The sequence below is a fragment of the Protopterus annectens genome, chromosome 3.part1 (assembly GCF_019279795.1).
Source record: "Protopterus annectens isolate FY-2018-M chromosome 3.part1, PAN1.0, whole genome shotgun sequence".
NCBI classification, from domain to species: domain Eukaryota; kingdom Metazoa; phylum Chordata; order Ceratodontiformes; family Protopteridae; genus Protopterus; species Protopterus annectens.
In genome coordinates this window covers 1,728,066,457-1,728,089,531 of record NC_056732.1, presented here as the reverse complement: position 1 = coordinate 1,728,089,531, position 23,075 = coordinate 1,728,066,457, and the positions used below count along the sequence as shown (strand labels likewise).

The following is a 23,075-nucleotide window of genomic DNA, read 5'->3' as shown; positions in this document are numbered from 1 at the left end:
TCATATTCTATATCTTGCCTACGGCCTCTTATCAGGAGGGGGATGGGAACCCCTGATCAAAGTAATTCGGTCTTCGGCCATTTTAAGCATCTGTTTTTTTAGTCATGAAGACCTGTCCAGGAGAATGCTGTACTTGTTTCTTTGTCTTTAGAGCTGTTTTAGTCTTTGTCTTTGAAGCCGAAGATGGCTTTACGTATAACTGTGTAGGCCTGAAAACACCCTCAGAAGCAGATGCCTGCTCAGCGGCTCTGGACCCATCTGAGGGAATAGTTTCCGAGTGTCCAATACCTTGAGTTTCCAGATGCCTAGTCGGCTTGACGTGGGAACTGGAAGCGGCCTGTGGCTCTGAGGTAGCGGGCGTCAGGGGCTGCGACAGCACCTCACTGAGAATCAGCGAACCGGCGACAGGCCTAACGGAAGCCTTGTCGTCGGTTTTGGACCTCGGATGCCTTTTTCTTTGCGCTTTTTATAAACTCCGGTATTCGGCTGATCTGACGGCATTATATAATTGAATCTTCTGCCAAAATAATGAAATGCAAAATCATACCGACGCTTAATAGTGCGTCGGTTGAATCTAGCACAAAACCGACAACTAGCAACGTCGTGGTCAGGGCATAGGCAAGGAATACAGTAAGAATGAAAATCCTCATGAGGTATTTGCTTCCCTACAAGAAATACAATTATTAACTTTTTCTGACATCGGTCTGGAGCAAGACAAAAGTTTCCCCAATGGGGTACTTAGCTTTAATGAAGACTTTGGATCTGAAATTCGAATTAGAAAATCTCAGGAGTCGGCTGACCGGCACTTGCGAACTGCTTTTGCTTCGGGCACCACGCAGCAAGAAAGACTGAAGAAAATGGCGTTGGCTGCATCTTTTATACCCCTGGCACACTGACGTCAGGGAAGAGGCGACAGCAACCAACGCCGGACCTAGACTTTGGAACTCGGGCCGACTGCGGTTAGCCTGCCAGCAGGATAACCCAATTTTAATGACTGCAACAGTGAAACAAGATGAACATCGGTAAGTGCTTTCGCTAGATAGCTTCTTCAGGAATTCCCTTTTTCCAAATAATTATGTAAGAAGGACTTCCCCCAATGTCTTTATTAATTCTGTATTTTCATTAAAAAGAACCCAGTTTTAATATAAATATCCAAAATTGTGTTATCTAAAGTGAAAGTGGTAATAAAGGATCTCTCTTTTTTTCCGGGTCTTATCAACACAATAAAAAGCAAGTGACTGTTACTTATAATTGGTCATTATTTACCATGTGATTTGAGGTACAAGGGGTTTTAAATGAAATTAATGATTTTTTTTTGTTCTGATGAAACTCTGTTGGGAGGGACAAAAGCGCTTAATTAATAAAATATTTGTTTATTCAGTTCCTATCGGAGTGCTGGACTGTCTTTGCATTGCAGTGTTTTTGTACTTTGTGATGCTACTATACTGTGCCCTGCCCTCACTGCTGTGTATTATAAGGGTAGGTAACATCTGACACACAGCATAACCAGTTAATGTGCTGTGTGTGATGTTACTATACTATACTATGCTCTGTCCTCACTGCTATGCTACATGGGTAGGTAAGGCCTGACACTCAGCCTGACACTCAGCATGACCAGTTAACACACCCTATGTGATGTTACTATACTATACTAAGCACTGTCCTCACTGCTGTGTTACATGAGCAGGTAACGTCTGACGCACAGATGACCAGTTAATATGCTGTGTGAGATGTTACTATACTATACTAAGCAATGTCCTCACTGCTGTGTTACATGGGTAGGTTACACCTCATGCACAGCATGTCCGATTAATGCACACTACAGCATAACATGTGGATATACTACTGCATTTCTTACATCTAATCTTGTCCATAGTTTTCGACCACATGCTGCTTTTTCTGTTTGTTTTTTTACCAGTGCCCCAGTATATGGCATCTGCACTCGTGGCCTTACCCAGCAGATGGCTCCACCAGCAGCTCCACAAAATGCCCCTCTTCTGCCAAAGACACTGGTCTAGTCCTCCACTGGCAAGACCCTGCTCTAGCTGTTTGTATACTACCATGTTGTGCAGAATTTCACTGAGAGTAAATATCCTGCTGCCCATCTCCAGAGCATACTGCAGTGCAGCCCCAGAGGAATATAAACAGTTGAAATGGGCCTTCAATAAACCAAATAAATGCTGAAAAATTATTCTAAGTCAGCAACAGTGCAAGACCGTACTGCATCTCAGTCATGCTCTGTGGGTTCCATATCAGTGTCAGAGCAGTGGCTCCAGGGCAAATTCGGCATAGCCAGAAGATGCCCTAGTGAGAAGTCACCCTGCACAAATCAATGTTATAAGTGACATTTACCAGATGTGGGAATCATGGGAAATGCCTACACAATAAACAGACACACTGTTTCTAATACCCTGAGTGTTGCGCACCACCTGGCAGTGACTGAGTAGAACCCCTTTAGGTTGACATACCAGTGACCATGTGGAGAAGGCAGGGCCTTGATGGGAATGTAGGTGCAATCAATGGCCTCTAATATCTTAGGGAAATTGTTAATTTTACAGAACACCCACATAGTGCTGTTTGTCTCCTCTGGCATCAGTAGGTATCACATATGCTTTACCACATGTTGCAGCATAGCATAACACCACAGAACTGGCACAGTATTTATGATGTGGGTGCCTGTAATATGCCCACTCTGTCCCCTGATGGCTGCTGGAAGGTTTGGGTAGCAATAATAGTCAATGCTACAGCCCCATTGATGACATCTGCTGAGAGTGAGAACCACCCTCAGCATATACTGTTTGGCTAACACAGAAGTTACTACCTTAGCCCAGCTGTGACATAAGATATTGTCTCTGTTCACAAAGAAATGGACAGTGTACAAACTCACTGGCAGCCATAGGTCATCACACAACTTTTATGTATTTCTGAATCACTCTGCCATGTTGTTTACTCTCATCTGTATGCACAACTGGGTTCATGACCACGACGTTGCCCATTTCTACATCATTCTATGGTCATTTCGATAAGATTCTGTCCATACAATTTCACTGGATTGTATGATGGCTCTTACGGTCTCTGAATCGGCCCAAGCTTGCATGTCACTTCTCACACTGCATTTTCATCTAATGCATTATGATATTTGTTTCTGAATATTTGCCTTATTTAATGGCTAGGTTTGTCAGCCCTGTTTTCTGTGCAGTTATGAAAAATAAACCATAAGGAAAAAAAACAAATATTTAAATAAGAAAAACTAGATTTGATAAATGTAACATTTTAATTTACAGAATGGAAAATAACAAATTCTACAATTTAATTTTTTTCTTCACAATAACAGCACTATTTGTACAGATAAGTGTACCCAACAAACATGGATGGCATGTCTGAGTTCCCTTACCTACAGAAATCATGTTCTCGTAGTTCTGTACCATCACATTCCTGTGTAGCTCTTTCTGCTGTTTACTTAACATCTCCCACTCCTCTTCTGAAAACTCAACAGCAACATCTTCAAAGCTTTGTGGAACCTGAAAGCATAAAATATTTACTTGTTCTGCATTTGACTGTATGGAGAAGAGAGTTTAAAATGTTTCAAAAATAATACAGCTACATTCCAAACTGCCAAAGGAGCATTAATTGCTAATCTGAGAGAATTGATAAATCACATTTCTTTTATTTAAAATGAAGGCTTTCTAAAAACTCATTTATTTTAGGAGTGGATAACAGCCATAATGACAGCTTCTGTTAATTTACTCCCAGTAAAAACAGCACTTACTTCAGAGTAGCTAGACCTGCGGTGGTGGTGCTGTGGTAGCATTGTCGCCTCACAGTAAGACGTCCTGTTCGATTCTCAGCTAGAGCGTCTTCTGTGTGGAGACATGCGTGAATGGGAGTACCTTCGTTGAAGGTTGTGCATCAGGGCTGGTAACTCTGCATGTAAAAATCTACTGTCAATCATTAGCGGACCGGAGTTCCGCTGTGGCGACCCCTAACCGGGAAAAGCCGAAAGACGCAACAACAACAACAACTTCAGAGCAGCTAGAATAACAAACAGTGCAAGACATGAATTCATTAATATGTAAATGAAAATCAAATGATATGGTTTTCTAACCTAGGGCATGTGACCTGCTGCATTCAGGCTGACTCTGCAGGCCAGAAACATGAAGACAAGCAGATCACACATCAACATTTTCATGGGTTCCTATCAGTTCATCAAAACTTTTGCAGTTCGAACACCATATGTTCGAACTATGAAGTTTGAAAATGGATTATTGCGAAGCCGCGGAACACCGAATTCTTTCCCAGGGATAGAATTTGGTGGGCCATTTCTGTGGCTTCACTATTCCCTCCACTGTGGTGAGAAGGTTACGGACCGGGTTAAGGTAAGTGTGCGAATGGACCGGGTTAAGGTGAGTGTGTGATAGTTACGGACCTTAGGGTTAGGGTTTGGGTTAAGGTAAGTGGATTGATAGTAGTGTATGTACGGTTTAGTGTAGGATTAGAAGTAGGGTTTTGTGAGGTGTATATATGTGGATTATTTGCTTGTATTGTGTGTGTGTGTTTTCTTCGAACAGCAGTTTCTTTCCCCGGAAATAAAATCGCTGTTCGAGGCCTTCGATGGTTTTGCACTTCGAGGTTAGAAGTTCGAACATATGGTGTTCAAACTTCTGCCGTTTCGTCGAAGTGATAGAGACCCCATTTTCATTGCAGCTATTAAATTATATGAAATCAATTCTGACAACCATTTTTGTGTGTGTGTGTGGGGGGGTCTTTTTCTCTTATTCCGATTCTTTTTAAAACACCTTTATTAAATCATTATTTAAGATGTCAGGTAATTCTGGCAAAGATGGAAAGTGCCCTAATACAGCTTCCATGCCTATTGTAAAATTGCTCTAATACAATGCCCTGTAGGAAGTCACCCCGTGACTTGTGACTCAACCTTGTGACTGGTTGATCCAGCTGTGGGTTGAGAGAGCTTAGCCACCAGTTTGGCTGTGTAGCTGCATCTCTCACATATGTTGGTGTTGGTTGGGAGGAGGAGGGGGTGTCTGTGTACATGAGGCAATTGTAACATTGCCTCAGGATGCCCAGATTCACCAGCTGGACCGGACAGCACACTTGAAGCTGTCCCTTGAACATGCCTGAATAGATGGTTGGGACTGTATTGCTGATTGGATGAGTAAAGAGCCTTATACTTCCTGAGTATAGCTGAAGTGCAAGCTGTAAGCTAGTGCTAGTTTTAGTAAGTGCTGATCTTAAATTGCCTGTTCGGTATATATTTCTCCGAAGTACAGGCAAAGGCAGAGGGACTGTGGCTAACCAAGTTCGCAGATGACTGTAAATTGGGTGCAATAACTGACTCTCCAGCTGACACAGACATCCTGCAAAAGGGTCTCACAGAGACAAACACCTGGTGTCAAAGTCATGGCCTCAAGCTAAATGCCAAAAAATGCATAGTAATCCCATTTGGGAAAAACAAAGTACCTACAAACTACCACATAGATGGGAATCCACTAAGTACAGAAGAAGTAATTAGGGACCTGGGTACCCAAGTAGATAGCATGCTCTCCTTTGATAACCACATAGCCAAAACGGTCAGGAAATCCTTCTATGTAGCACACCTTATCAAAAAGGGTTTCTCATCCAGATCCAAGGAGGTGATTGTGCTCCTTTACTCCTCACTCATTAGGCCCGTAATAGAGTACAATGCCCCATTTGGGATGTACCTCACTAGACACCTGCAACAACTAGAAAGACCACAGAAGTACCTCACTAAGAGGATTAAGGGCCTTAAACAATTACCCTATGAAGCATGACTAAAAAAGTTCCAGCTCTTCTCAGTCACTTACCGTCTGCTCAGAGGTGACCTATGCCTGACCTATAGGGCCATGTCAAACCCTGAACTAATGGACATGCTTCACCTCAAAAAAACGAGATCCCTCAGAACCACTCGTTCTAGCAACTTGAACCTATGTACAACAATAAACAGGACATGCTGGAGGGATAGATTCCTGTCCCAGCAACTCCCCTCACTCTGGAATAGAATCCCAATCCATACAAGACAGAACTCCACTATGACCCTCTTCAAGAGAAATCTTGATGAGTGGATGGGTAATCGTAAGTTCTACCCTGGGATCACTTCAGGAGCCCTGTTGACAGAGGCCCAGGTTACTAATCTAATGGGGAGGCGAAAGCCATCACTCTGTGGCTAGGCTTATAAATGCCCATGGGCAGATAGGTTCATAGGTAAGTACTAGGCTATGTACATACAAATGGTACATGTGGCATGTGCTAGATGTAGGACTCATGTGAAATGCCTACACAATGAACAGAAACAAGTTTCTAATACCCTGAGTTTTGTACACCACCTGGCAGTTGATAGAGTAGAAACCCTCCTGTGTAATTTACCAGTGCCCATGTGGGCCAGGTGAGCCTTGATGGGAATGTGGATGCAGTCAATGGCCCCTAGTTCCTCTGAGAAATAGGCTACTTCACAGAACACCCACATAGCACTTTTAGTCTCTTACCATAAGTGGGCATTACACATCCTTTACCAGATGCTGCAACATAGCACCAAAGAAATGATGTAGTATTTCCGTTGTGCATGCCTGTGATATGCCATTTTTCCCCTGATGGCTACTGGATGGTCCTGTAGCAATGGCAGTCAATGTTATATATACCTTAAGAGTCCCAAATATTTATATTCCTACCTGTCGACCGTCCAGATTTCTGCAGAATATATGTCCAGATTTTTGCCTCATATTTTTGGTCTATTCCTCATAAAAGTTGTGGTTTTCTGACAAATCAATGGGATGATCTGAGGACTGAAGTCACTATATAATGACATACATTTGAAATAAAGACTTCAAATCCTATGGAAAATGTATGTTAAGACAAACCCTGTTACTCTAGAAATGTTCTAAGTGTTCACGAGCAAAACTTAAAATCCGCCCCGATTTTGGGGCCTTCGTCCCTGTGATGATGTGAGGTAGTGCCAGCTGTGCCAAGGAGAGTAGAGTAGTGCAGGTATCACTGATTTGTAAAGTTGGTTTTGTTAAAAATGCATCAACAGAGAGTCCTGCTGGACAGAAAAGGAATATACATTTATATCACGCTGTATTGTTGTAACTGCTGAAATGTATATAGTTTAACACAGAATTCTGGAAGAGAAGACGTTAATCTCAGTCCAGCTAACTTTGAAAAATTAATGAAATTAGCAGGACGGCACAGTGGTGCAGCGGTAGCCTTGTTTCAACACAGCAAGAGGTTCACTGGTTTGATTCTTCGCAGGGGTGCCTTCTGTGCTCTTCCCTGTGTTTGCGTGGGTTTTCTCTGGGTGCTCCGGTTTCCTCCCATGTTACAAAAACATGCATCTGGAGCATTTCTCCATGGGCTTCTGCTGAAAACTGGCTTAGTTTCAAGTCAGACTTTCCCATCAAACAAATGTTAAAAAATAAAAAAAATAAAAAAAATTACTTGGTATAAGCCAAAAAGATTGTATCTTACAGTTCTGATTAACAAAACAGTGTAAGAAACTTCTCTGTGTGGAAGATTTTCAGTCCATATATCTCTAGTTAATCACTGCATATTAATCAGAGCAGACAAAAGTAGTAGAAATAGCGAACTTAAACTCATCTTAAGTAAAAATAAATAAATAAATAAAAATAAAAAATATATAACTGTACAGAACTACTAAGTATTTGAAAGTAATCCATGCAAGGCAGGCACAGTCTGTTTTCAGTCGAAAATCCTTTATTAAGTACACAGACAAGCGATCCAAGTAGAAAAAAAAAAAAAAAAAAAAAAAAAAATTGATATATATATGTATATCTAAAAGACATGCATCTGGAGCATTTCTCCCCGGGCCTCCGCTGAAAACAGGCTCTGTGGAACCTAGTCAGACTTTCCCGGTCAACAAATGTTAAATAAATAAATAAAATATATATATACACTTTTTATCAGGCAAGGGAGTGGTTTATTGTGTTGTAAAGCAAAAGTGTTATTGGTACACATGTTAAATTTACATCCCTTCCCCCATCAGTATGACATTCGAGCTGGTCTTGCCCTACTTAGTAGCGGTCATAATAATATAACCATTATGTACTTTAAATAAAATATAATAGCATAATTTTATTTAAAGTACATAAGGGTTATATTAGTATGACAGCTACTAAGTAGGGCAGGACCAGCCTCGAATGTCACACTGATGAGGGAAGGGATGCGAATTTAACATGCATACCAATAACACTTTGTTTTATAGCACAATAAACCACTCCCTTGCCTGATAAAATATATATATATTTTTTTTACTTTGATCACTTGTCTGTGTACTTAATAAAGGATTTTCGACTGGAAACAGACTGCCTAACTTGCTTGGCTTACTTACAAATACTTAGTAATTCTGTACAATTACATATTTTTTTTTTTTTTTACTTAAGACGAGTTTAAGTTTGCTTCTTCTACTACTTTTGTCTGATCTGATTAATATACAGTGATTAACTAGAGATATATGGACTGAAAATCCTCCACATAGAGAAGTTTCTTACACTTTTGTTGTTGAACCCACTACACGTGTTTAGTGGGTTGTTCTGAGACTTCAGAAAAACCACAGAGATTACTTTTTTTTTTTTACAGACAAAGACAAAATGTCTGGGAATGCCAGGCCTAGGAACCCTACTGTACTGTCCTTAGGGGTGAACTAATTGCTACCTTGGAAGGTTTGTAATTGTTTTATAGTTTCCAGGTGCTGCAACAGACCTTAGCAAAGCTCTGTGTGTATTATGACACATATGTACTAGATTCTGGTTCATTTTACAGTGAAGGGGATAGTGTGGGAACCAGAGTCCGGTGATCAGATGTGATATCATCCTGCAGCCAGCACTGAAATTCTATTTTAATACTAGTGAGAGATCTCGCTCAGAAACTGAGCAGTGCGTTTGTGAAACCTGATGAAGCACCACTCACCCACATCAACTTGCCTTACTCTAGTAAGTGAACTAAGGAACCATAATTCTTTTGATTAGTCAGGAAAATATAGTGGGATTAGTAACATATTGTTTTTCTGTAGCTGTATGATTCTTTCCAATGGTGTTATTTTAATATTTCCTGTGACTGAAACTCTGGTGTCTACTGTACATAGACACTTAGAATCTTCATGTTCTTTTATTGTTATTAAATGTATTTAAACTTTTCAGTGTGGCTGGTCCTTTTAGAAAATATTTAAGCTTTGAGACTATTTGCATATATTTACTGGCACTTTGGCTCAATGCTCCTGAAATTCTGTCTGTTTGGCTAACACTGTCATTTGTATAAATAGTAACTGGGTACTCTGGTGAGTAGCCGGCAGGGGTTCTGGTGGCAATGAAACAACCTTACAATTTGGGCAGAAGGGAGCACAGCAGGTGAATCTGTGCCAGCCTTTCCAAGTTTTGTGTGTGTGTGTGTGTGTGTGTGTGTGTGTGTGTGTGTGTGTGTGTGTGTGTGTGTGTATGTGTGAGAGTGAAACAAATTTCAAAGAGTGTGTATGTCAGCTACGTTGGGCAGGGATAGAGCACTGGTCTCAAAGAAAGGGTACTGGAGGACTTGGCTTGGAACCTCAGCTAAAGACTCAAATCTATAGCTGTGGCCAGTGTAGAGTCTTATTTGGGGCCTGGTGAGAGGGGGGGACCCATCCCCAGGACAGAAGTGTGTTCCCTGTTTGCTCTTTAGGGAAATTGTGATTGATGCAGAGAGGTCTGCATCTAAAAATTCTGTGTTTATTTATTTTGCTCCAAGTAAAAGTCCCTCATTGGTGACTGTGGTGAGGATCGAGGCTCCTTGATTACTGGCCCAGAGCAGGGATGTCACAGTCTCCCTGTTGTGTCAGGCTTTGTCCTGATTTCTTGCAATAAAAGGCTGAGAGGCATGAAATGCAGACATCTCATTTTGGGGAAATTATTCAGGTTCTTCATATCATCAGGACAAGGGCATACCCCACCTCAAAAACTCACAAGTGAAGGGTGGTATGACTAGCCTAAGAATGAGATGGCAGCTTGAAAAAGAGAGCTCCCAACCAGTCCAGTGGAATAACAAGTATTTAGCTAGAATTAAAATATTTTGTTAGAGTCCCAATGAAATCAGGTGGAGGAAAATACAACTTAGAGCAACTGGGTCTGCTCGAAAAATTTGTTCTATCCAATGATCATTTGTTCATTCTTTTTTAAAAGACTGACCTGCTTGATTTTAGTAGTTGAGGTTTAACCATGACAGAAGCATGGAAAACAGGAAAAAGTTAAAGAACTTGAACAAAAGATGCCTATTTTAGAAATAACAGTTAAAATGTTATAACAGATTCTGGAAGTAGTTTGGGAAACAGTGGAAAGATGTGAATGAATAAAACAGCATATAGAAAAAACAGATGATTTGGAGAATAGATTGAGCTGAATTAATGTTCACATTAAGGGGCTAAGGCAATCTGTAATAGACAGCAAGTTGTAAATGGTTGTGGAAAAAATCTTGAAGGTGATAATGCATGTACCTTCTTTTTTATATCCTGAATTTGAAAGACCAGATCATGTTGGAAGGAGGCAAAACACATCATGTGATTCTATCACTTGAGCATAGCAGGTATTAATGACTATCCACTCCACTAGAACACAGGCATGGATTATAGTGAACAGTAGAAAGCATAGAGGAGTACAGTAGGGGACATTAATTTAACATAACAGATTAATGACCCCAACTATTTACTTTGCACCAGCAAATGCTTAGATTTAAATGAGAGTTTCATAACTATGGTCACTGATTCACCTTAGTATTTCCAACAAATTGTCAAAGCAGATGGAGAAAAGTTTTTTTTCAATAAATCTAATGAAGTAGAGACATTTTTTTAAGAAAACTGAGACAACAGGTTATGCAAAAAGTTGGAGAGGACTTATCCAAACGGGAGACAAAATGGAAATGCTTCAGTAGGAAGAGATGCATGAAAACCCCTCAGAAAGGTCTTGTAGCAAAACAGACACATACAGGAGAAATAACCGAAAACCGATAATGGAGGAGCAAGGATGAAATAATGGAGACTGGAACAAGGAATAAAAGAGGCAGAGGAAAAAAGGATATTAAAGATCCTGAAGATATAAAGGGAGGCAGAATGTTACTGTAGACCCATCTGCAAAAGGAGGATTTATATCAATGAGAAAGACATGCAGGCTCCAGCAAAGAGGAACAGTTCAGGACAGCAACTACAAATAGACAAAATATTTAAGTTATGGGATAAATAAGGTCACAGAATATGCAGGAATAAGAATATGGAGGATAGAGATACTACTCCAGAGAAAGCCAGTAAGTTAAGAGTAAAAAACATTGCCGGAAATTTTCATCTGAAACCATTGGATGACTACTGCTGGTCAGAAAAAGGATTGGAGAGATTGGATCAAAGCATACAGAATGTATGAACATTTAATGGACAGTTAGGTTTTGTTCTACTGATGGGATGAAGTGGTGAATTCTATGTGATCCACCTAATATCCAGTACATATTTTTCTCTATTTTGGGAGCTCTGGTGGGTAACCACCTTATGTTTATTCTGTTTTCATTATATGTGTACTTCTTCTTTTATAGCAAAAAAATGATTTAAAGATTAATGCAAAAGGTTCATTATTTTAATGAAACGTCTGTATGGGGGTAACAGTCTGGTAAGTATATTTGGAGTGCTGTTTTGACAATATACAATGATAGGGACTGAACTGTTGTACACATTATGGTCAGGAACAGCTTCTTTCTCTTTTCTTAAGTATATTGATGAATATACTTATTGGTATAGCCACCAGCTAGCCACCAGGTTCATCAGTCTGAACATTCGTGTGATTACACCCAAGTGACATTCTAGCCAAGAAGATGATCTTGGAAGATACTTGTGGTTGACCGGGCTTGGTTCAACAAAGAAATGAGCTAATGGATTTTCAATTAAAGTATACAGTAATGTCTTGTAGAGGGTAGTAACCTTCCTATAAGTAGGGAAAATAATACTGCAAAAGATTCCAAGAGGAAAAACTAAATTGAAAATTAAAGAAGCTTTTATGTTTAGAAATAAAACAATATCCCAACATTTTTGCGAATCATAACCCTAAATGACAGAAGAAAAGAGTGATTATGATTTTAGTAACCACTTGCATATCTGTACAGAGCAGATATGAAGTAGTGATCTGAGTAGATGGCTTTTCTGGAAAGGGGAGATTAGGGAAGAGGTGTCTCAGTGTTCATAAAGGACAAGTACATTGCTGGACTGGTCCAACATATGACTCACTTGAGCTGCTCCATGCCCAACTAACCATAGGTGCAAGCCCCTGTCATATCCTTGCTAGCCATTGATTCCCTAGCATGAGTCAGGAAAACCACAGCTCCTACCTAAACCTACTGGAATCTCTTAACATTCAGCCTAACACCATACTTAAGGAATGACTTCAACTACCTCTCCATAAACTGAGACTTATACGACCCATAATTCACTTGCTCAGAGGTTTTTGGACTTCATCAATGCAAACACTCTGGAGCAAGTAGCTAGTTCCCCAGCTACAGATACAAATATCCTAGACCTAGTACTCATGAACATGGGGGTATGCTGCTCCCTCCCAAATATCAACTCCTCCCTGGTAAGATCCGACAACAAAATGATCTCATTTAGTGCTAAAACTAACCTATAGCCCCCATCATACTCCAAACCTGTTAAGAACTTTGCCAATTACCTCAAACTAAGAAATAGCTTATTAAACTTCCATGCCCCTTTGAATCTGGATGACAGTAAGGCTTATTCTGAGCTGTACACCAAGATACTGTACAACCGCATTCATAGCTGCATAGAGGAGGCAGTATTTGTGAAAGTCATGTGGCTACTGGCAACAATAAACCACCCTGGTGAACCCCTAGCATGAATATGCTATTCAACCAAAGTAAATATCCTCTCCAAATTCAGGAAGGAACAGACAAAACAGTGCAAAAAGACACTCACCAGTCTAAACAAACAAATTAGACAACTGGTTAAATCTGCCAAAGCAAACTATGAGGTAAAGATAGCATCCCAGTTGAAAGTTAATCAAAATAATGTTTTAAATGATGTACGTAATCTCAGGGGAAATGTTCAGCAATGTACCAAGTTAATCATGAACAACAATACTTAGACCCAGCCTGAAACTACAGCAAACCTGCTGGCTGACAAGTTCAGTTCAAGCCGCCCATTATCTCCTACCACGCCCAATGAAATACCCACAACCATCCCTCTACCAGTCATTACAAGAGAACAGGTCCTTATTGTACTCACTAAAACAAAAAAACACAGCCTCCGTGGGTCCTGACAATATTCCATGCTTCTGAAATAGCTTAAAACAGACTCTATAAAGGCCACTAGAAACCCTTTTTAACCACAGCCTCCAGACGGACTTTATCCCAGAGGAATGAAGGACTACATTGGTCATCCCTCTGCACAAGGGGGGTTCCTATTAACTGACCCAGGGAACTACAGCCTCTTTAACTTGATAGGTCTTATCTGCAAGGCCATGAGGAGAACTATCATGGACCTGATCAATAAAGACACAGGAACTCTCCAAACAGTGGACCAGACCCAATTTGGCTTTGTCACAGAGAGGTCTTGCCTGCTCAGTCTGGTGGACTTCTTCAAGAAAGTTACTGGGGCCATGGATGAGGGTAAAACGGTACACAGCACTTATCCAAATCTGGTTGAAGCTTTCAAAACAATCCCCCTCTTAAGGATCATAGATAAACCTATTAAATTAGACATAACCCCCTACAGTATCAGATGGATAGCCAACTGGCACATTGACAGGACATATGTTGTCTGGATACATGAATCTACTCCTAACAAGAAGGCTGTCAGTAGCGGTGTCCCACAGGGCTCAGTGCTGGGACCCATCCCGTTTGGTATGTACTTCTCTGAAGTGAAGGCCAATGTTGAGGACCTCTGTCTCACCAAGTTCGCCGTGACTATAAGCTGGTAGCAGTCACCGAATCCCCAAACAATGCTGACATCCTGCAAACAGGCCTAAAAATGAGAAACAACTGGTGACAAAACAAAGATCTGAGGCTAACTGATAAAAAATGTGTAATCATACCCTTCAGTAAATCAGTTACCCTTCAAATTATAATATAATAATGACCCCTAAAAGTAGACCCAGTGTTGAGGAACCTAGGAACACAGACAGTGACCTAAACTTTGACAACCAGGTAGCTACAGTAGTGGGGAAATCTTTCTGTGTCATTCAATTTGTAAGTAAATGCATTGCATCAAGATCAAAGAAAGTCATAGCGCCATGTACTAGGCCCTCATCAGGCCCATAATTGAGTACAATGCTGTCATCTGCATATACCTAAGCAGGCACTTACAACTGGGGCAGCCCCAGAGGTTTCTCACTAAAAAAACGCAAAGACTAAGACACATGTCTTATGCAGACAGACTAATGGCCCTATCCTTTTACTTTATATTATTGTTTTGGAGGCAACTTATGTCTGACCTACAAGGCATTCTCTGATCCGTCCCGGATGTAAATGCTACACAGTTGCAATAAAAATTATACAAGTGTTATTTGTTCTGTGGACCTGAACCTTATTTTTGAGAGTAGGAGAACTTGCTGGAGAGACAGATTTCTATCCCAAAGGCTACCTCGTCTATGAAATACACTTCCCTTCTTTGTAAAACAAAGCCTGACTCTCATTCCCATCAAAATGAATTTGTAAAATTGGATGGGTGACCGTAAATTCATTCACAAGGTACTCCCCATGTCACTTACGGACAGGGACATTCTGTAAAATGACTCAGGGATCCAAAACCTAAAGACCCAGTAAACTGATAATTCCTCTGATATGGCATGGTGCAGTAAGATAACATTGTCAGATACAGCGGTGGTGGTGCTGCGGTAGCATTGTCGCCTCACAGTAAGTTGTTGTCCTGTTCGATTCTCAGCTAGAGAGTTTTCTGTGTGGAGGCATGAGTGAGTGGGCGTACCTTCATTGAAGGTTGTGCGTCAGGGCTGGTAACTCGGCACGTAAAAATCCACTGCCAATCATTAGCGGACCGGAGTTCCGCTGTGGCGACTCCTAACCGGAAAAGCTGAAAGACACAACAACAACCCTGGGTATTAGACATGGTGCAGTAAGATATAACATTGTCATACTCTGGGTTATCAGACATGGTGCAGTAAGATATAATATTGTCATACCCTGGATATTAGACATGGTGTAGTAAGATATAATAGTGTCATAACCTGTATATTAGAAATGGTGCAGTAAGATAATATTGTCATACCCTGGGTATTAGACATGCTGCAGTAAGATATAACATCATCATACCCTGGGTATTAGACGTGGTGCAGTAAGACATAACATCGGCATACCCTAGGAATTAGACATGGTACAGTAAGACATAACATTGTCATACCCCGGGTATTAGACATGGTGCAGTAAGATATAACATTGTCATACCCTGGGTATTAGACATGGTGTAGTAAAATAATATTGTCATACCCTGGGTATTAGACATGGTGCAGTAAGATAATATTGTCATACCCTGGGTATTATACATGGTGCAGTAAGATATAACATTGTCATACCCTAGGTATTAGACATGGTGCAGTAAGATACAACATTGTTATACCCTGGTTATTAGACATGGTGCAGTAAGATAATATTGTCATATCCTGGGTATTAGACATGGTGCAGCAAAATATAGCATTGTCATACTCTGGGTATTAGACGTGGTGCAGTAAGATAATATTGTCATATCCTGGGTATTAGACATGGTGCAGTAAGATATAATATTGTCATACCCTGGGTATTAGCCATGGTGCAGTAAGATATAACATGGTCATACCCTGGGTATTAGACGTGGTGCAGTAAGATAATACTGTCATATCCTGGGTATTATTGGTTAGGATTGTAAAGGCTGCTGTGCTATTAGCCTAGTAATCACCTATGATCCTATGGAAAGATAAGGGTGATAGAAAATATTTATGCTCCAAATGTTTTTATTTATTTATTATTTTTATTTATTTTACATTTATTATTTATTTATTTACATTTGTTGACCGGGAATAAAATAAAATTCAATTTTACATTTATTTACCGAGGTAGAATCTGACTGAGCAAGATTGCCCATTTTCAGCAGAGACCCAGGGACAAAAGCTCCAGTTACAAAATGTTACAATAATAAACTGCAGAAATACATCAGAAACGCTAATATTAAGATACAAAATTTCATATGAGAATTTAAATGAGAATAAAGTAAAAATAAAGTACATATTTACATCATACCTAATAGAACTTAAAGTAATACTCAATGTAAGACTAACTACTATTCTTACATTAATAGCTTCAACAGAGACAAATCAATAGTGATATGGAAAACATAGTTGAGAGCAGAAATGGTGAAAAACAGTAGTGAGCAGGCCTAGCTTAACAACGCATGTACATTCAGAGAATTAGAAGTTAATGAATTCAATAAATTGCATAACTGAGCTTTGAGGTACAATAGCAGGGAAAAAGCCAAGTCAGTTGTGAAGAAAAATTGTAATGCAAGAGAAATAGCAATGTGGCTGAAGAGAGAGGAGTTACCCGGATTGACTACAGGGGCAAAGCCAGTTGCTTTTTAGATATTTCTTTAATTCTGTTTTAAAGGAAGAGTAGCAGGGGGTGCTTTGTATGTTAGGTGGGAGAGTACTCCAGGACTTAGCTATATTGTTAAGAGTAGAGGGAGTCACCATGGTAGTTACGTGATTGAGTTATTGTGAGAAGTGGCCTGTTGGAGGATCTTAGGGGCCTGCAGTGTACCTGTGGATGGGGAAGGGTTGAGATTGCGGAACAGGTATGTGGGCCATGAATAACTTGTGGGTGATGGTGAGCTGGTTTAAGGTTAGAAGGCCTGAAAGTTCTAGCCAGTTTAGTTGTCGGAGAGCGAAGCAGTGATGGCCTTTATGGGACTGATTTGTGGCGAACTTGGCAATTTTGTGGTAGGAGGATGCAAGATTGGGGAGGTCTGCCTTGCATAAGTTGATGAATATGTGTGAACAGTAGAGGAGTGTGGACAGAAGTTGTGATTTTATAATAATGCATATTATATTCTCTATAGTGCTATATTTATTTATTTTTATTAATTTACTACATACAGAGGATTATTTTGTATTAAATGCAGATGTGGTTGCAATGCTTGGGAATTTTAATTTAGTCCTGGACTAAACTTTAGATAAACATTTGGGAAAAAAGGACATAACAAAGCAGCAAAAGTAGTAAAAGCCTGGTTGTGTGCGGAACACTACATGGCCAGGATACTGACATGTTTTCTAGGGACATTTCTAGACAATCAGCAGGACTGATTTGGTCCTGATGTCAGAGTGGTTGGTACCTATGATTTATAATTGAGAGCTCTTAGGAGGTCACCCTTTCTGATCATGCCCCACGGCTGGGTATATATTATAAACACTAGAGGGACAGTAGGAAGGGGTCAAATGAGGGGATGGATGCATTATAAATGGAATACACAGCAGGGAAGGCAGCAAGTAGCTAACTGGGTAAATGATGTCACTAGGAGGAATCCAATTAATACAAAACCCCCGCTAGGAAATGGTGGGAAGCATGTAAGGCAGCTCCTATGGGAGAACTAATGGGAGAGGGGAGAGGGAAGGAATAAGAACAAACTGTTTAAAGGATAAAGGACATCAGTTACAATGAGTACAATGAGAGTTGAGTAGAAATACTGATTAAAAACAGGGACTTAGGAAAGGAGAGGAATTTTTAAATTTAGAATTTTTTTTTTTGCTATATATTTTCCAGGCTGAAGCACAGTTAATGAAGAAGGGAGATTACTGATGGCTGAAGAAGGGAAGGCAACCCGTTGGTTAATAGGTGGCAGTACACTAAACACAGAAAGTGTGATGAGAGACTTAAGGACACATATGGACAGTGGTCTCACTTTCGATAACCACATCGCCACAACAGTGAGGAAATCCTTCTATTCAGCACACTTCATCACTAACAGCTTTTCATCCAGGAAAAAGGAGGTCATTGTCCCACTGTACTCATCCCTCATTAGACCCATTATAGAGTACAATGCCCGGTTTAGTATGTACCTTACGAGACATCTGCAACAGCTGGAAAGGCCACAGAAATACCTCACTAAACGAATCACAGGCCTAAAGCAGATGCCCTATGCTGACAGTCTAAAAAAAACTCCAGCTATACCCTGTGGCATATCGTCTACTCAGAGGTGATGTCTTCTTAACATACAAGGACATGTCAAACCCTGAGCTGTTGGACATGCTCCACTTAAAGAAATCCCAATCCCTCAGATCCACACATTCCAGGGATCTAAACCTTGTCATCACAATGAACAAAACATGCTGGAGGGATAGGTTCCAGACCCAGAGACTCCCCATACTCTGGAATAGACTGCCCATTCATGTGAAGCAGAGCGCCTCCTTGGCCCTCTTCAAAAGGAACCTTGACGACTGGATGGGAGCTAGGAAATTCACCTTGGGGATCACGTCAGTCACCCTGCTAGACAGGGGTCCAGGGAAGTAAATATTGTGGGAAGAAATATCTTGGGAATTCTTATGGTTAGGCTTGTATAGGCCCTAGGACCAATAGCCTAGTACCAAGCTATGAACCTATATTGGGCAAATAACTACTGGGGCTTTATAAATGCTAGCCATGCATCCCACATATTTCCTGCAAGTTTTTGTGCCTTAAAGGCTATTTTGGAGAGTATATGTAAGCTAGGGTATGATTTACAGGCTGCCTCTGTGCATTACAAATATAGGTGCTAGACCAGGGGTGAATTCCTAATTTCCCATCCACTGCTCTAGGTTGTTTGAATAGGGTTAGGGAAGAACTCTGCTTCACATGGAGAGGAAGCCTGTTCCAGAGAAGGGGAATGTTCCTCCAACACGTCTTATTTACATTGCAAGCAAGGTTCCGGTCCTTAGATCAAGTACTTCTGATACTATTGGTTCGAGGATATGCAAATACTCATCGTCTGTAGGAAACAGAGTACAGAGATACTGCTTTGAGGAGATATGCATATGCCATGTTTTTAACACCTTGTACTCTTTTTGTGGGGAATCTCTGTGGATGTTCTAGCTACTGTATGTGTCTGAGCATGTCAATGTCAGGGTTTAACAAGGGAGAAACACAGAGGAATGATGACCTTTTTGGACCTAAATGTCATGCCCTTGCTTATAAGTTGAGGAATAACTTCATAACTACCTTGGACTCATACTGGTCGAAAACCAGGTCACTATCTACATATGTCCCCAAGTTCCTGACCACTGTGCTTACTCTTAGGGGTGTGTTATCAATAAGGTAGTTTCCTGGGATGACTGACTTCCCAAAGGACAATATTATGCATTTCTCAGCACTGAGTTTTAAGCCATTGCTTTGGCACCAGTCATTTGTCTGTGAATATTCTTTACCTATAGCCAACACCTGTAGGATGTTAGTATCCTGGGGATTCTATAACTGCTCCTAGTCTGCTATAGTCAGAACCTGTAGGATGTTACTATCCTGAGGATTCTATGACTGTTCCTAGTTTGCTGCAGTCAGAACCTGTAGGATGTTAGTATCCTGGGGATTCTATGACTCTCGTAGTTTGCTACAGTCAGAACCTGTCGGATGTTAGTATCCTGGAGATTCTATGACTCTCATAGTTTGCTACAGTCAGAACCTGTAGGATGTTAGTATCCTGGGGATTCTATTACTCCTAGTCTGCTATAGTCGGAACCTGTACGATATTAGTATCCTGGGGATTCTATGACTGTTCCTAGTTTGCTACAGTCAGAACCTGTAGGATGTTAGTATCCTGGGGATTCTATGACTGTTCCTAGTTTGCTACAGTCAGAACCTGTAGGATGTTAGTAACCTGGGGAATTCGATGACTGCCCCTAGTTTGACATAGTCAGAACCTGTAGGATGTTAGTATCCTGGGGATTCTATGACTGCTCCGAGTTTGCTACAGTCAGAACCTGTAGGATGTTAGTATCCTGGGGATTCTATGACTGCTCCTAGTTTGCTATAGTCAGAACCTGTAGGATGTTAGTATCCTGGGGATTCTATGACTGCTACAGTCAAAACCTGTAGGATGTTAGTATCCTGGGGATTCTATGACTGTTCCTAGTTTGCTACAGTCAGAACCTGTAGGATGTTAGTATCCTCGGGATTCTATGACTGCTCCTAGTTTCCTATAGTCAGAACCTGTAGGATGTTAGTATCCTGGGGATTCTATGACTCTCCTTTTTGCAATAGTCAGAACCTGTAGGATGTTAGTATCCTGGGGATTCTATGCCTGTTCCTAGTTTGCTGCAGTCAGAACCTGTAGGATGTTAGTATCCTGGGGATTCTATAACTGTTCCTAGTTTGCTATAGTCAGAACCTGTAGGATGTTAGTACCCTGAGGATTCTATGACTCTCCTAGTCTGCTATAGTCAGAACCTGTAGGATGTTAGTATCCTGAGGATTCTATGACTCTCCTAGCTTGCAATCATCTGTAAACTTGATCATCTGGAGGCTTTTAACACTGGCTTTAACTTCTGAGACGTAAATTCCAAAAAGGAATGGACCCAATATACAGCCCTGAGAGACTCTGCTAGTGACTGGCATCTTTGTGAATAAAGTCTCCTCTATCCCAACATTCTGGGTCCTGTCTGAGAACCAGCTGGCTACCCAGAATGTGACACAAGTATTAACACCTAATTCCATAAGTTTGCTTACACTGCTTTTCGTGCAGTGGCAGTTAGAGGTACACTGTATAATCACCAAAAGTTATATTTTCCCTATAAAAACTACTTCTGAATTTTCCACAGCCCTGCACTACTTACCGTACAATTAGACTGCACACTGAGCAGCACTGCCACATTTAGTTTGGACTATTTAGGTCTAATTTACATTGTTACTGCACCCAGGACAATTGCTGCTCTAAAAACATCTGGTTTGGATGCTGGACAGCATCGCTGGATTGGTTTGCCATAGATTACACCAAGTGAGCATCCATCCCTCTTCTGGTTACAAACATACTCCACTCCTATCCCTTGCAAAGTATGCATTAGGACCTGCACTTTTCTACTATCTCTGCATCTAGCTTGGTGGACAGGGTCTATATTATATCATAGACTGCTTAACTTGTCGAATGCCTAAACGTCAACAGCTAAGGGTAGAAAACTGACAATGTGGAATGGCCAGTTAAGCGAAATCTTCCATCGGGAAAGAATTCGCTTGACCATGCTAAAATAACACAAACTTCCAAGCTGTAACAAAGTGGGGGGCTTTGCCCCCAACACCCCCGTAACTAAATATACCAACTCCAAGATCACTCTACATTGGGGAAAGGGCAAACTCCTGATAATGGCCAAGTGAATTCTTTCCCAGTGAAAGAATTTGCTTAACTGGCCATTGGACATTGTCAGTTTTCAACCCTTAGCTGTCGACGTTTAGGCATTCCACATACTAAGTGGTCGATGAAATAATATATACCCTGGTGGACATGGGCATCATGAGGCAATGTAGCAACTGTCTTTTGTACACTGGCAACCACTTAATTCTGAAACAGACAAACACAGTATGTAACAGATGTACTTACACAATGACAGAGGATGTTACACTCTCACATACAGACACAAAAAACAACAGAATGTCAGCAGTGCACACACACGCCACTCACAGCACCTACAAAAGATCAGACACATAGACCGAGATATGTGGAGATGCTCAGATATAACTTACCCAAATCTCAAAGGCACAGTCCTCTGAAACTCCACATGCACACAAACAAGCCAATTAATTAATGTACTTATTTAATTAAGCCGCGGTGGTGCAGCGGTAGCATTGTCGCCTCACAGCAAGAGGTTCTCCCATTCGATTCTCAGCTGAAGCGCCTTCGGTGTGGAGTCTGCATGTCCTCCCCGCAGTCGAGTAGTGTTCGAAAGACACATGTGAATGGGCGTGCCTTTGTTGAAGGTTGGGCGTCGAGCTGGCACCTCGGCACTGTAAAAATCTACTGCCAATCATTAGCAGATCTGAGTTCCATTGTGGCGACCTCTAACTGGGAAAAGCCAAAAGAAAAACAAAACTTATTTATTTTTACATTTGTTTACTGGGAAGGTACGATTGGACCAGTGGCCCATTTTCACTGGAGGCCTGGGGAGAAAAGCTCCACAATAATAAAAACATTACAAGAAATTTAACAAGAAATATTACAAGAAATAATAACAAAGCAAATATTTGTTGGCAGAGATAGTGAGGCATTAGACAGAGGGGGTAAGAGTAAAATATATACATTAAGCATACTCGTAGTGAGTTGAGGGTAAATAAAAGTAGCATAAGAAAAAGTAAAATATATAAAGAAAGAATAATATGAATGTGCTGAGGGAAGATAGAGGTGACAGTACCCACTAAGAATAGTTAGGTAAGTTGAGTTAGGTTTAGTTTGCTTGCTAGGTAATTGAGTTGGGTTGCTCAGCCTGGGTCAGAACATGTACAAATCCATGAACTAGTTAAGTGGGTTTTGAGAAGCTTTGGGTGCCAGTGGTTGGGAGGGTGGCTTAATGGTTAAGGTGTTTGCCTTACAAGCACAAGGTCAGGGTTTGAGTCTCATAAGGGATAATTGGCTAAGCTTAAAATGGCTCGCAAGGGCAGTTAGCTTAGTACTGATCTATGAACCTATAAAGGTTAATTTGTTGGTTGTTGTACTAATGTTAAGGGGAAAATTGTTCAAGGTTTCAAGGGAGTATCCAGCACTGTTTTTGCTTCTGGTTATCTTGATTAGATGTTTGTTACTGGATCTTAGCATAGATTTGTTTGTGTAATGGTTTACAAGGTCTTGTAGGGCTGGTGTTTTTCAGGTTGGTAAATTATTTGCTGGGCCTTTGTAAGTTGGTTAAGAGTGGGCAAATTTGGTAGTTCAAACCAAGAGATTTGTTTAAAGCCCTGGCAGTGATGTGATCTATAGGCAAGACTGGTTGCGAATTTTGCTATTTTGTTTTAACAGCTATTTATTTTAGTTGAGTCTGATTTGTTAAGGTTAGTGAAAAGTGGGGAAGCATAGAGATGTGTAA

At 40.7% G+C, this 23,075-nt stretch overlaps 1 protein-coding gene across 1 annotated transcript in view; it reads right to left on the bottom strand.

Annotated features, from left to right (window-relative positions):
* Positions 1-23,075, bottom strand: part of LOC122797848 (zinc finger protein 2 homolog) — a 152,188-nt gene that overhangs the window by 90,521 nt on the left and 38,592 nt on the right. The window contains exon 2 of the mRNA XM_044066369.1: positions 3,395-3,557. Within this exon, the coding sequence (XP_043922304.1) occupies positions 3,395-3,557 (163 nt within the window). The remainder of the gene's footprint in view (positions 1-3,394; positions 3,558-23,075) is intronic.